General features: G+C 38.1%; 1 protein-coding gene across 4 annotated transcripts in view; it reads left to right on the top strand.

Moving 5' to 3' along the window:
* The window catches only part of BANP (BTG3 associated nuclear protein), a 151,763-nt gene that overhangs the window by 47,677 nt on the left and 89,171 nt on the right, over positions 1–14,915 (top strand). For all 4 annotated transcript variants that reach the window (XM_061477358.1, XM_061477357.1, XM_061477356.1 and 1 more), the window contains exon 7: positions 4,910–5,149. In XM_061477358.1, coding sequence (XP_061333342.1) covers positions 4,910–5,149 — 240 coding nt within the window. The remainder of the gene's footprint in view (positions 1–4,909; positions 5,150–14,915) is intronic.

The raw sequence follows: 14,915 nt of genomic DNA, 5'->3' as shown, positions 1-14,915 counted from the left end.
TTTTTTTTTTGCAGATCATTTTAAATTACAGATATTCACATAGTCCTTATTTTCTACTCTGTTGAATAAATTCCTTGGCCTTTCATGAGTCATAAAATAAGTGTCTTTTTATCTCATGGATTTAACCACGTACAGAAGCTGAAGCCTTATTTTTAACAAGCAAGGAATCTCACTTATGTTATGCTGAGACTTCTATGCACACCATAGTATTTGCCGAGACAAGTTTGCTTTGGTAGTGCGTGCCCACGTATGGCTCTTTGCCCTGTGTGTTGTCCGTCAGACAGCTGAAGAAACCATGAGTGCAGGATATGTATTCAAAGTATCTTGGATAGTGTGATGGTCCCCTAACCACAGGGGCTTAGAAGTTAGCTGGAACTGTGTCTCTGTTAGCCAAATCCTTTGTGCTGTATGGAAGATTATACCTGGAGCATGAGGTTCTTCAGGCTGTCTCTTTTTATTTAATATATTGCAAATTAAACCTTTTTCTCCCTTCAGAATAGTCAGGCAAAAAACTCCAGTTCTGTGTCAGTGTCTAATGTTCATGGATATGTGTGTGGATGTTGTAAGCTTCCTTTGGCCAGGACTCCTTAACTGCTTTTTACAGCGGGAAAAGGTTTTGTTGAACATGGCTTTAAACTAGTTCTTGAATCAGTTTTAGCACCAGCTTTAAGTCACGTTGCTAGATTTGTAGGTTAACATACAGCGTGGTTATCACTCTGTTCCTTATGTTTGATGATGGTCAGTTAATGAAGTCAGCGGTCTGTAGTCTCGGTCACTACCCCTGTGAACCTCTGCAGGGGCAAAGGGCTCTGGCTAATTGACAGGCGTTTATTTAAAAAGATGATGGTAAATCTTCTACACATCAGCCAAAATATTGTTTAATTTTTCTAGAAATGGGTGTTTGTTTTTGTAGGCTAGGATTTGGGGGGTTTGGGTTGGGTTTTTTTCTTTGTTTTTAAGGGTGAGTCACCTTTCTGCCATTGTTCTCTAGCTCTGTTGTTTTTCTCTGCTGCAAATGCCAGATTTGCCCTCAGCTTTGTTAGTAAAATAGACTACTTGGAATAATGCAGATTGTTAATTCAAGTGTTTATATGGGCAGGTGTTTCCTTTTGTTCTCCCTTCTTAAAGGAGTGACTAATAGCACCTATTGAGAGAGCAGAGCCTGGCTTTCCTTCTGTCTTACAGTTAATGCTCACATGTCAGACTAGGGAGTGTATCCCAATGGAAAAATGTGAGTAACAGTCATGCAGTCATGTGTCTGTCATCCCCCTGGTCAGGAAAACATGTACATGTCCAGAGTGAGTCTGAAAGCCGTGGCAGCTCTTGTCTAGTTTTTGTTCTCTTGACATAGTTTTTCTTGATACTACCCTTCAAGCTTCCATAGAAAGGCTTGTTTGCATAGCAGCCCAGCCACCTCTCCTCTCATGTGTCCCTGCTGAAGCAGAGGAATGGTCAGCTGTGTGGTGAGATAAAAGAAATGGACTTAATACAGTAAAAAAAGATTTGAAAACAGCATTGAAAGGTGGACTACTTCTGGATTCGGGAGAATGGAGATAAAGGCAAATTTTCTGACCTTAAAAAAAAATTAATCTGTCATTAAAGTGAGCTTCTGCATAGAGAGAAGAAATTAGATAAAAATGTCAGGACTTGTAACAGGGAAGTAGAAATTATCAAGAGCCACTTCTCTGATGATATAATATTAGGTGTAAAGAAAGGCAAAGAAGTACCTTTCCACATAGCACTCAAAATGCAGCAAGGCCATTAGGAAAATCAATTAAAGAAAAATACTGCAGGGCTAAACAAGAAAGGTGTGTGATTAACTGAGTTACAGGTGAGCATGTGCATTATGCTTCATTGTTTGTAAGTGTGCTCTTCAGCTGCATTCTTCCTCCCCAGTGCTTCACATGGTGGTTGTGTTTTGGTAGCGTTTAAGAATAGAAGAAGCTGTGTGTGGTTGTGCAGTGCCTAGTAGAGTTCTGACTCTGTGTCTGGCTATTACAGTGTATGTCCTAAATAACCCAACTCATCTAGGTTCTATCTAGATATAATGTATAATGCCTGATAATACATGTAATAAGAGGCTGTTTGAGTGCACGGAACTTAAATGATGAAGCTTTAATCAATAGTGTTAACGTACTTAATTATTCAGAGAGAACTTCCACCAAATTCTCAGTCTTTCTGTCTCCTTACTTAGTCTTTCTCCTGGACCACTTCTTCAGAGTAGTTTTGCCTTAGTCATAACTAGCACTGTATTTCCTCTTTTCACCAGGCTTCTGGTGTGCCATTCTCATGGTATTTGCTCTATGCAGAGTGCTAGGTATATTGATAGGATGGTAGGAATTCTTCTTATATGCAGTAAGGAATAGTTTAGCTTTTGTGCCCTCAAGTAGCTGCAACAAAACAGAGTCAGAGTTAACTTTAGTCATGCAAGTTCCACTTCATGCAAAATGATTATAAAGCAGATTCCCTTTCTGTCGAAGCTTTTAGAACAGGAGGAAAATGCAAGAGATAATTTAATGTGGGGCTTGTCTTCATAGGTCAGAATAACAAGATAGTGTCTTTTTTTCCAGGCTGTTAGCAATAAAAGAACAGTTTCATGTAGCAGAAACAGTATGTTCTGAACTGCATGCCAGTGAAGAGGAGGGGAAAAAACCTGTTATTTAGCAAAGTGAAAAGAATCTTTATAGTTCGTATAGGTTGATAGCATTTGTTAAACAAGCCTGCAAGTCAAAGGTGGTCCGTAAGTAGTAACAGCTCTTACATCTGATAGTAGCTGTGAACTGTGAGGAAGTAACGTTTTGCTAGGATATAGAATCATTTACTCAGACTTCCTAGAATTTCTTTGCCAAACTTCCACATTTATGTCAAGATATTTTTGCTTTGACAGCTCTTCCCAGATTTTTATAAAACAGTCAATTTATCTTCAAGAACAGACTGTTGTTTTCCCTGATAATGTTAACCAGACTTGTGGTGAGGCCAGACACAGTGGCATTCCAAACAAGTCATAATTAATCCAAACCACCTTATTTTTCAGATGGCACCTGGTACTGTGAGCAGAAAACAGCCAGTGTGCCCTGTTATCTAGTTCAGGATGAAAAGGTTCAAATAAAATATGTATTTAAAAATTGCAAGTGTATAAAAATATATTCTGAACAGAGCATTAAGTTCTGATTGCAACAGAAAAGTTTGAGGGACTAGCTGCCACATTCATCAGCAATAAATATATTTCCTTACAAATTATTGTAGTTGATAATCTGATATTTATAATGATATCAGGATTGCATAATCTAACATTTGCTTCATACTGTTTTTAATCTTTGTAGTAAACTTACATCTGACATGTGGTATGACTCAATCCAAAGGTCATGTTGAAAAGTGTTTTTTAGTGTTTTAGTTGCTTTTATGTTATGTTTTATTGCATACTCTTGGCTTGTACTCTGGTGAAATGCAGGCTGCTTAACCTGTGCCAGTACTTGGAAATAAAGATGCTGCTTGCAGAAGGTCATGTTAAATGTGCAAAGGATATGCTCATCTGTCTGAACTCTGTCGCCCCATTTCGTGACTAGAAGGGTTACGAAAAACAAGGATTTGTGACTCTGTATATACCATAAAACTCTTCTTTAAAGGCATTTATCGGAAGATAAACTATGTAGTTGAATTACTTTTTTGCATTTTTACCATTCTGAAGGTGTGTGAAGCAACAATGAAACATGATAAAGCTCTAGTGTGAGAGGACCAAGTGACTCCTGTCAGGAAGCTTTGTTTTACTCCACAAAGTTGAGCAAACATAGAAATCAAATCCAAATGGTCTGCATCAGTGAGCATTGAAATAGGAGTGGAATGTTGTTCTATCCAGTTCCTGTAGCATTGTCAAGATTTGTACTGGGAATTCTGTTTTTTATCTGGAATGAGAGTCTCATCCCAGGTCCTGTGTTGGATCCATCACTTCCGTAGCGAATGGTCATCCTTATGAACTCCAGTTCTAGTTTCTGGTTAGTCTGGAAGTCACCAACTTTTGGCATTATAAGCAAGAATTGATTTCAGCCGAGGGCTTAGTATTCTTCTTAAAAAGAATGGTTCTTTTTCCTGCCAAACTGAGAAGCTGGGGGGGGGGAACAGAAATCAAAAAAGCTATTTATATATAAATGTGTGTTTATGCACAAGAGAAGTTGGGGGCTAGTAACCATGTGCTTGAATAGAAGATGCACTTGGCAGATGATTAGTGATTGATCTGTTATCTTTGTGCTGGGCCCTCTTCCTTGGTAAACTGGTTGTTCAGGAAATAATACAAATTACTGGCCAGTAAATTTGAAGACAGACCATAGTTTTGATCAGGCTCTCTGGCTACATTTGAATGATTGCTTGAAATACTATTTTAAACTCATTAAATGAGGTACTGCTCATTATTGACTATCAGTTAAATTCTTAAATTTATCGTCTGGCTTAAACTTACTTTGATCTGATGCTTTTTGGGGAAAATGTAGTTCAAAGGTTCTAGATTGCTGAGGTTAGCTGTACTTGAAGAATATTATGGAGTTGCAGTAATCTTCATTTTTAGAGGATGACTAACTTGATGAATGAGAATGCTGTGAGTAGAGTGTGTTCTTTCAGCTGCTGGCCTCTAGTAAGACACACTTTAAAACGAATATGAGAGCGAATTAGACATCTGACTAATTGCACCATGTAGGCCAGAGCAACTGGCAACAATTCTGGTCACCATTGGTGGGAATTTGAGGGTATCTGTAGCCAATCTTGTGATCCTATTAGTCATGCTAAATTTTAAAGAGGCTCATGGAGACTATGAAGAAAACTGGAATTCCTCATGATAACTTAAGAAATGCTGACTGTAACTTGAGCTCGCCTGTTTCATTCTGTGCCACATTAGAATTTGCACAATCTCTGTTTTTAGAGGATTACCCCAATGGGACATGGCTTGGAGATGAAAATAACCCTGAGATGCGGGTGCGTTGCCCCATCACGCCTGCTGACATGCTGCACATCAGCACGAACTGCCGTACAGCCGAGAAGATGGCGTTGACTTTGCTTGATTATCTCTTCCATCGGGAAATTCAGGCCATTTCCAACCTCTCAGGCCAGGGGAAGCATGGGAAGAAGCAACTTGATCCTCTCATGATTTACGGAATTCGCTGTGAGTATGATACTGAAACCTTTGAATTTATCCTCTGTTAATGAGTCAGAAACAGTCTGCTTACAATTAAAACTAAGTTATGGAAGAATGGGGTATGTGTTATTGTTGTCAGACAGATGTTCTGTTAGCCTTTGTTTGTGAAGGAATCCTAATGGGCTGGTTTAATTTGTTTTGTTGTGGGTATTCACCAGAGATTCCTCAATCTTGTGATCTGAATTGGAATTTCTTTGCAACTACCAGCTATGAGCACACCAAGTGTAGTAAAAATGGGATAAATAATACTTTCTCAGGTAATGGAACAAATAATGAAACAAATTACACAAATTTAAATATTATTCAAGTGTCTAAAACAGTATGGTCTTAAGTTTTTACTTTCCATTTTTGTGTATTATTTCAGAAGACTTGCTTACACAGAGAAGAAATTTGCAGTCTGTTGTAAAGCAGGGATTAAGTATCATAAAGTGTCTGGATTCATAACAGAAATGCATATGATGCGAATGTTCTTTGGTCTGCTCCAGTGTACATGGGGTTTTTGGTTATTAAACCTATTAGGGATTAATGAGCAGATACTTCTTATGTTGAAGATGCATTTTTTTGTCTATTTTAAAGTAATCATGTTTTTTGAGTATGGAATATAGCAGGCATAGCCACTAGTTTTTAGTAAAAAGAAGAATCTGGACATATGCATCTTGTACATGTAGAATATAGTAGCCACTAGTTTTGAGTGAAGAATCATCTGGACATAGGAATCATGCCATTGGAGACAGCCAAGTGTTCCATGTGCTATGGTGTAAATATTTTCTGGTAAAGGAGGCAGGTGAAGGCATCTGGCACCAGTGTTACAGCTCTCATGTGATACCTTTGCTATGCATGTAAAGTGGAAATGTATTCAAATGTTAGTGTGGAATCAAGATCCTAAAAGTTACCAACTTCACTAACTGAGCTAGTTTTTAATATACCAGTTGATCTCACTGTGAAAAGATTCTTTATAGTCGCATCTTATGTAGGTCACCAATGAATTAGTAGAGTGGGAATGATTTGTTATACTGGAGTGTTTTGCATGCAATTGCCAATTTGAAATGCTAGTTAAGGCTTAAGAACACAGCCAAAGAGAGCTTGCTTTGACTGGTGTTTGAAGAATTTGATGTTTTTATGCTTCTGTTAGGGCAATGTTAGTTACATGGAAAAAATCGAGAAGAATAGTTGACTGCTGTGCTTTCTTTATACTGAACGGAACTGAGGAAATACAGTTCTGTTGACCTGATTTTGTTCCTAATAATAGAAAAAGGCAAATCTAACCCCTTCGATTTGCTGCATCAGGCCAATTTTTGTCTCATTACCTACCTGAAACAGAAGACTTTAGGCATCTACTCAAACATGTTAAATGTGTATGCTTAAGGGAGGTTGCGATTCAAGGAATTGTGAACTCCAAAGCCTGTTTATCTATCCATTGCAATATAAATGACCTTGTTCCATTGTGGTTTTTAAAAGTTAGATTTTGCTTGACAGTAGTTTTTAGAAACATGAAGAAATTAATCTTGTTCCAATATTAAAGCACGTTGCTATCAGCCCTTTTCCCCATCACTTAAATCTGTGTGCACAAATCAAATGAGGGAGTTTATAACTGAGTGGGAAGAACAAGCTTTTGAAGATGTGAGTGTGGGGAAGGAATGTGCGCATGTGACTGAATGCTCAAGCTAGGGATTATGTCATTTATATGAGGCATTCTAACCATGAAGAAATGGGAATAGAGAAGTGATCCCTGCAGTTGGAAAAGGTCTGCAGTGGCAGAAATGTAACAGCAGTGAATCAGAAGCAGCAGAACTCGGAATGATGGACTGGACACAGAAACCAGTGTCTGTATCTTTGGTGTCATAAGCACAGTTCAGAAGGTTTGGGATCCAGGTATCTGAAAAATATCTTTATTTCTTCATGTTGGCTAGTGAGTTGCTTTCTTTTGGGAGCTAGTCCTTTAGAAACTGGGGGTGGTGTATGTGCCTGGAAAAAATACACTCTGTGTGAATCTGACCAGAATTTACTTTCTTTGGGTACCTAAATATTAATGGTTATTGGCAATGACAAAGAAACTTGTGGCAACAAATTAAGAAAATGCATGTAAACTTTGAGATGCAACAAATTTAATAGTAATGGGTCCAGAAATGATGATTTCATGTAATAACTTAATATGTTGCCATCAGTGCCAATAATTAAGTTGAAATTAAATTTGATTTCAGTAACTTTTTCATGAATTCACTATGATGTGAGTGAGCATATGGATGCCTCATAGCTTTTGAAGATGAGATTTCTGGCCATGTTCATTCCGATGGCAGAACCCCTCTTGAGGTCAGCTGTGCCACGATTTGATCCCTAGTATTTGTCAGTGAGGTACTGGGAAGAGCTCTGCTGTGCCATAGCTACTTTGCTTTCAGCTGTTTATCAGTGAAGTGTTGTTCCATAAAAGCTATCAGAACCTGGGTGCAGTGCTAGCATGGGAATGAAGTTAGGCGGTTGTCCTACCAATGTGGTTTGCTTCTGCTGGGAGCAGTAATACTTTGATGCATTATTTTAAACTTAAATGAAAAATCTAATGTCATCAGCCTTTCATTTGCCAATCATAGCTAGAAAAGCTCAAGCCAATATAAAGGATTTTATTTTTCCTTTTGTTTCAAGTTTCTTAAAGTTTGTCAGTGGAAAGATTCCTTCCTTTCTTGAAAATACCAACTAAATCTGCATTTAATAGAGAGAATATTTTGTATAATATGCAGAAAGTATCAAAAATAAAGAGATGTATTTTTATTAAAAATCTTGATATACTGAATTAGGTTTACCGCAAGAGAGATGAAAGTTTATCTTTGGAAATATAAATATTCACTTGTGGTATAAATTTGCTTGTGGAGTGGCAGTGGTATTGAGGAGAATTTTTTGGGCAAGAAACCAAAATGACTTAAACACACTATATGTCATTAAGTAGCTCATTACTTCAGTCCTACTAAAAATGTGGACATTTTCTGGTGAAATATGATATAAGAATATCCACAGTTGTAATTTTCTTTGTGTAACAGAAAATACAGGTTTAGGTCTCTTGAGTTTTTATATCAGTCTCCACTACTGAGTTTGAAAAACCAGATTTCCAAATTCAGAATTTCACATTTATAAGAAACTTGATAGCACAAAGGATGATGTTGCATGGTGTCTTGGAAAAAATTGAGAGGGGATTTCTGAAGTTTGTAAAAATATCAATAGTTCTTTTTTAAAATAATCTAAATGAAAACAAGGCAACATCAGTTAAATGAGTTAACGTTTGTTTCATCCAGAATTCATCGCTATTGTTTAAATAGCATGGGTAAAAAAGTATTACCTGAAAATACCTTATGCTAAAGTCTGACTTTTAGCTGTACGGTAAATGATGTATATTCTGTTTCAAATGGCACAATGCTTTTTAAGATGCAATTAATAATGTAGAATAGAAAGAAATTGGTAATGAATAACTGGTGTTTCTGTTGTGTCATAATATTGCTCTCAGTAAAGATGGGGCCACTTTTCTACTGTACTAGTCGTAGGCGATGTTAATACACTTTGCTACGAGAGACAAACACAGCTACATGTCTTTAGAGGGCTGCTGAAATGAAATAAAGCTTTAGAAAATTCATTGACACGGTAGTGCTTGAGAAGGAGACCACCCACATTTGTTTAATAGGAAACACATTTGACTCCTGCTTAATTGTGTAGCATATATCAGTTAGATCAGTGTATGTATATATGTATATATATATGCTCATGCACATAACCCAAATGTAATGTGGGCTGGTTTAAACAACTTGTAACTCGTGTCATACAAAACCTGCGGATCATGGTAAGTCACTGCTGTTTCAGGTTCTCATTTGCTTGTAGTGAAGATTCTGATCTTAATAGGAATGCAGGATGAACAACAGATACACCATACTTCTGTTTCATCTTTCTCAATCGTTATCCTATTTTCAGTACTAGAGGAAGGAGAGCAAGTTGCTTCTCAGAGGCAAATACCTAGCTCTAATGTTTCTCACCGGTGAATCTTGTTTTATGACATACTGCACACTGCTGCCATTATGTAGAATGTTTTATTTAAATAAATACTACAGTTGGTGAAGGTGTACACTATAAATACAGAATGTATTTAGTATTTTCTGTTGTGTCTTTTTTTTTTTCATTTTCACTTAAAAACCTTTTATTGTTGTATTTTTATAAATGATACCCATTTTTCCTTTTGTGTCCTTCTTTTCTTTCCTCATCTTTGTATGCTTTTTTGTACTCTATCTCTCATCCTTTTCATTTCCTGTTTGTAATTATGGGCTTCATGTGTCTCATTTCTGAATATTGTACTAGTCACTAGCTATCACACTGTGTAATGTACACACAATGGCTTAATACAGTGTTACACACAGATGCAACAGAGATTGCTACAGGTCTTGATTAACAGTAATTGTAGACATCTATCTAGGCCTTGGATTCCATCAGGAGACTGTTGAAGAACTTTGAGAAAAATGAAAATTTTTTCAATTTGCTTTTTTGTCCTATCTCTCGAGCATCTCATCAGCACTAGAAATTGGTGTATTTCTGTTGTTTGGACTGTTGTAACTGCATTGCTAATTGTCATTTCAGTCCATCCCCATTGAGAAATCAGACCCAAGAATCAGTCATGCTCTGGGTACTCTGGAGGTTTGGGGGAAGAAGAACCGGGTTAGTGGCAGTGCTCAAGGTAGTAATTTGTTGAGGACCTCTCATGTTTTCTGCTTAACCCATGTTCCTGTTTCTTCGTTATGTATAATGTTAATCTTCCAAGCTGTAGTAGTCTAAAAGGTTGTGTGGTTTGTATCCGCATGGATGAGCTAATCTTGTGGTCCCTGGAAATACTTTTTGCCAACATTTTCTTCCCCTAGTAATAAATAACACAGGCTGTAGGTCTTTGGAAATAAAAACTCGCTTCAGCCTGTTCCTTTGAGGACTGCGGTGTTATCAGACGCTGCAGTGCATTTCCCCTCAACTGCCAGATCATGGCTTAGAGGTAGGACTGGCTTCAGTTCACAGTTTGAAGGGTTGAGGGTAGGCAAACCAGAACTGGCCTGGCTCTGCGGCATCGTGCCTGTGGCAGGTGGGGCAGTTGCAGCAGGTTCTCCTGAGCTGTGTGCTATTCAAAACCTCTGCTCTGAGTCTTAGCCAGTGAACCTCCTCTACCTGACAGGTCCAGATGAGTTGCATTGTGGTTCATGCTGAAGTCCATGAGTGGTGGTTGTTATTAGGTACAGAACTTGGGAAGAGAGAAGGGAGAGTAAGAGGCAGTGTTGAACTAGTTCATGCTCAAGAAGAGCATGTCTTTAAATGGAAAGAAGTGAAAGAAAGCATTTCTGTTGTGGTTTTCTCGTATTCAGAAAGCATGAGTGGGGTTTTTTTTCTGTGGCACCCTTGGGAAAAGCCTTGTGATGCAGCAGTACTGCTTTTTCAAACATGTTGTCTTCCTCAGAGTGGCGAAAGTCTGGCTTCAGTTCCAGATAGCTGCTTCTTTGTGAATCAATTAAATGCTGCCACATGGAGGGAAGTGATAACCTCTTTTGAGGCTAGGCAAGAAGATAATATGAGAACCCATTGAGTTTATCTCGGCACTGCAGTTCTCATAAATGGCATCAATGCTGGCACTTGCTTACTGACTTTATGTAAGTGCTGTAATTTAATGCTGGCTGTTGTTTTCTTCTTTCCTGAGCACTTCTGTTTATTTCAATTACTGTCCTGGCCGGTTACTGTTTAATAAACTAGAGAAAAAAAACAAAGGCAGCAATTTGGGGAAATAAAATAAATTATTGGCAATGTGTTTTCTCTCTCCTTCTCACACTTCTCTTTTTGTCCTTGCATCATACAAGTGATGACTTTAATTTTCCACTCTTGAATGTAAGCAGCTGCTTAGGCTGTCAGTTGCAACTGTGATTGCATGTAACTTGATTGTGAATGATGTGCTTTCAAGTGTTTGTGAGTTCATAGGCTCTGCAGAAAGAAGAAAACTGATGCATTAGGTCACTTGGATCATCTCTTTCCAGCCAATGCACAATTGTTACATCCTGTCAATACTTTTCTGCTTTGTCTGGACTCATTTAAAGTATGTGCTGAAGTGCGCTGGTCCTCACTTCTCGAGAGGCAGCTAAAACCAGTCAGATAAGTCTGTAAGCATAAATGCAGTTTTCTCAGGGACTTTAAATGTTGCTTGGGGGATGTATGATGAAAAGAGGGGTGAGTTCTGTAGCTTGTAAGGACAACGTGCTCAATGGGAAAGTTACTGCTAAAAAAAAGATAACTTAGTTGGACAAGTGCTGTTTTTTTTTTCTAGTGAAAATCAAGGGAGTCTTGTGTGGATTTCAGAAGTCATTACATATTCCTGTATTAGCAAGCCCCAAACCCTGATATCAGCAAGAAGTATTGGATGGACAGTTTATATTCAATGTGTTGAGTGTGATGTCCAAGGTTCATCTTTATCAATACTGAAGATTTATCCAAGCTATAAAGCTGTAAGTGAAATAGAGGACTTTTTGTATCACTGTTATACTAATTACTGTTTTCTTTGGGCTCTATACATGGAACTTCTCCAGTGTTATGACTGTCTGCAGGGTAGTTACTTCAATGTGCACTGCTGGTGTCCCTTTAGGGCTGAATTCAGAAGACGCAGAGTGTGCTTTACTCTCAACATCTGTAGAGGAGGCTGGTGGTAACCCAGAATCACTCGGGCTCAGTTCCTGCATAAATAAAATATCCTAATGAACTTTCAATGGACTCCAGACAAGAAATATTTTCTTTACTATTGAAGGCTTATGAATGACAAAATTGAACTTTAGCTGTGTGGTTTTCAGAAGACGTGAAGAGCCTAGGAAAGTATTTGATCCCTTCTGAGAGGGATCCCTTTCTGAGAGGAAAAGCAGCTCAGCCACCAAACAGAGATTGATCGACGCAGCAATAACGTACATTCGTCTGGAAAACGCATTGTTGCATGCAAGGGGAGCTGTGATTTCGCAAAATCTCATAAACGGAATTCCAGAAAGTTGCATAGCTTTTCCTTTCCTGGCTTTGAACTTTCTTTTCTCCATTTCACAAGGGTTAAAGAGCGAAGTGAGGAGAAGCCTCGAGCTGACTGCAAGTAAAACGTAAATAAATTCCCGCAGCGTTCAGGTTTCTGTCGTGCCAGTCCTTTCCAAACCCACAAGCTCCTTCGGAAGGGGAGAAATCTTCGTTGTTGATTCATAAGTGAGTTTTTCTTGGCGGCACGTGTGGTGGCGTTTGCCATCCAGATGGGCTCCCGAGGCTCTGCGGCGAGGGCTTATGTAACGGGATGTCTCGGGAAGGGGGTGGTTAAAGCAACAACCCTCCTTTTTCCATCGGCCCTGCCGCTGGTTCTGTCAGATCGCATTGTGCTGCTCTGCAAAAGACAAACAGCTGTTTAATCAACTTCGCTGTAAGGCTGTGGCTATCAAAAATGACCTGATGTGTGGTTATTGGCAGTGGCTCCTCAAAATCAGAAATGCTTATTTTGATCGAGAGTTATTGCTTCCATTTAGGTGATTCCATTTGTTTTGAGTATCAGACTTTGATTTCAAACAGTAAGTTGATCCTTTGGCAATAAACACATCATATAGTTAGGTATGTTCCATTCCAAAACAGATAAAACTTATGGAATTGTTTCTCCCAGTGAGCAAAAGGAATAGCAAGATCTTTGCATGCTGACGGTGATCGTAAATGAACACTCTGACATTTTGAATGTGTAAAACTAAAACGTAAATTTAACAGAAAACCTGAGAGCATGATATACTCTAAGTGCATTTTTATTATGCAGAAATAAGGTAATAGTTACTACGTGTCCATTAGGTATTTAATTTGAAAGGAGAATGTTAGTGGTTGGGTAAGTCAAAAAAGCATTGGAGTCTTTAGGTCCTAATCTTTGTGAAAAGCCATTTCAGCTGAAAATGCTTGTGCAGTCTCTGTGGAATGCTGCCACTGCAATTCTTAGCAGTACAGCTATAGCTATATGAAGTATGCAATTTTGCTTTCATATGGAGACCCAAATGTTGCAGGAATAAATATATTTGGGGAGGAAATGAAATGTAGATCTTCTTTTTTTTCAGGGTATCTTGTTTTTATAAATCTTTGAATTTATGCAAGTTTTTTTTTTTTTTAGAGTAAGCAATGTGTTTTGTTTTAAAAATGGGGGAAAAATAGAAGCAAATGTATGTCATTGTCCAGCATCATTGTGGTGGAGTACTTCTCATGTAACCTGTGAACTGTAGCAACCTGTGAACTGTACTTCTCATGTAACCTGTGAACTGTAGTAGATGGCATGAAAACTTTTCCATTCTGGATTATAAAACCTCTGATTTGGTCTAGAATCCCTTTCTCATGGAGTTGATTTGATTAATAATTTAATAAGTTAGACAATGTTTTTGTTAATTAGGTTCTAGTTGTTAAACAGTTACATTTATGCAGGTGTTGATACTCTGTCAGCATCAGAGAAATGTGATCAAAAGACCCCTACAGGAACTGGTATAACACGCCGTGTGGAGCTTACTTCAATTGCAGTATATAACCAGGAACATGAAAAAAACTCTATTTTTGCAGTGATTAATTCAGTTGCTTCCATTTTACAGCACATCCCTGGTTCTGCAGTCCTGCTAACCTTTTGTAGCACTTGGCGTGTGCTGCAGGAGAGCTGGATATTGAGCAAACAAGCATACACATGCACCGATCAAAATGCTGTTGATTCTTGCCAGAATGGTAAAATTGAGGTTCCACTAGATGGCATTATTTGCATGGTTTTGGCTGTCTCTTATCAAAATAAACCAGGTTCTGCTCTTGGTGAAATAGATAAAAATAGACTGGGTATTTTTTGCAGCAAGGTGGTAAGGTGTGTCTGAATATAGGAGCTTTTCTGCTTTAGAAGAGGTTACATTGGTGGAATTAGGGGATTCTAGATACTGATTAATTTTGTTTTGGTTTTAAAAGTTCTGGTAGGGTCCTATAGACCTGCATGGGTCCTTTTAATTTGTAGAGCAAGAACATTTAAACTAGTTTTTTAATTTTATGTTACCTCTGGTTCTGTGATTTGTTAAAAATGAAATGTTCAGGCAAATATTCTAAATAAATATTAATAAAAATGAAATATTTGGACAGAAAGCATTTAATAAAATTAAATGTTAAATAGTCTGATAATTGGAAGGTGATTATTGTTTCTTTTGAGGAACAGTACATTGCCGGAATGAATTCTCAGCCAGATCTTCATATAACCATCCAGAAAGTGCTTACTTACATAGCATTTGGTTTCAAAATGCTTTAAATCTTTTAAAATGTAAGGCATTCTATCTGTGTTTTACAGAGAGCAAGAACAGAGAAGGTGATACCTCATGTCTTTGGGGTTGTACTGTTTTCTCATAACTCTTTTTTAAGACCCCCAACAAACAAAAAACTCTCTGGATCTTGGAGCCCATTTATTTTACCCGAAGCAGAACGATTTTTGTAGCAATCCCTTGTGAAAGGTGAATGCTCTCTTGGAGCAGGCCTTTGATCTGGTATGCTTGAGACAAATGTGAAAAATAAACGTGATTCCAGCCATCTGTCTGCATCCGTCAGATCCTCAGATGTTCAGCTTCAGCTCGACAGAGGAAGCTGTAACAACTGAAGCACTGAATAATTCACTTTCACTTTAATCTGTTGAGACACGAGCCTCTATGTACAAAGACCTTTTATGCTGCCTGGTAGATAT

Source organism: Pezoporus flaviventris, unplaced genomic scaffold, assembly GCF_033815535.1.
Source record: "Pezoporus flaviventris isolate CSIRO_AGI_PZ_B2104156 unplaced genomic scaffold, CSIRO_AGI_Pfla_v1 ptg000105l, whole genome shotgun sequence".
Taxonomy (NCBI): domain Eukaryota; kingdom Metazoa; phylum Chordata; class Aves; order Psittaciformes; family Psittacidae; genus Pezoporus; species Pezoporus flaviventris.
Note: the sequence above shows the minus strand (reverse complement) of the source record. Positions and strands in the feature narration are given on the sequence as shown.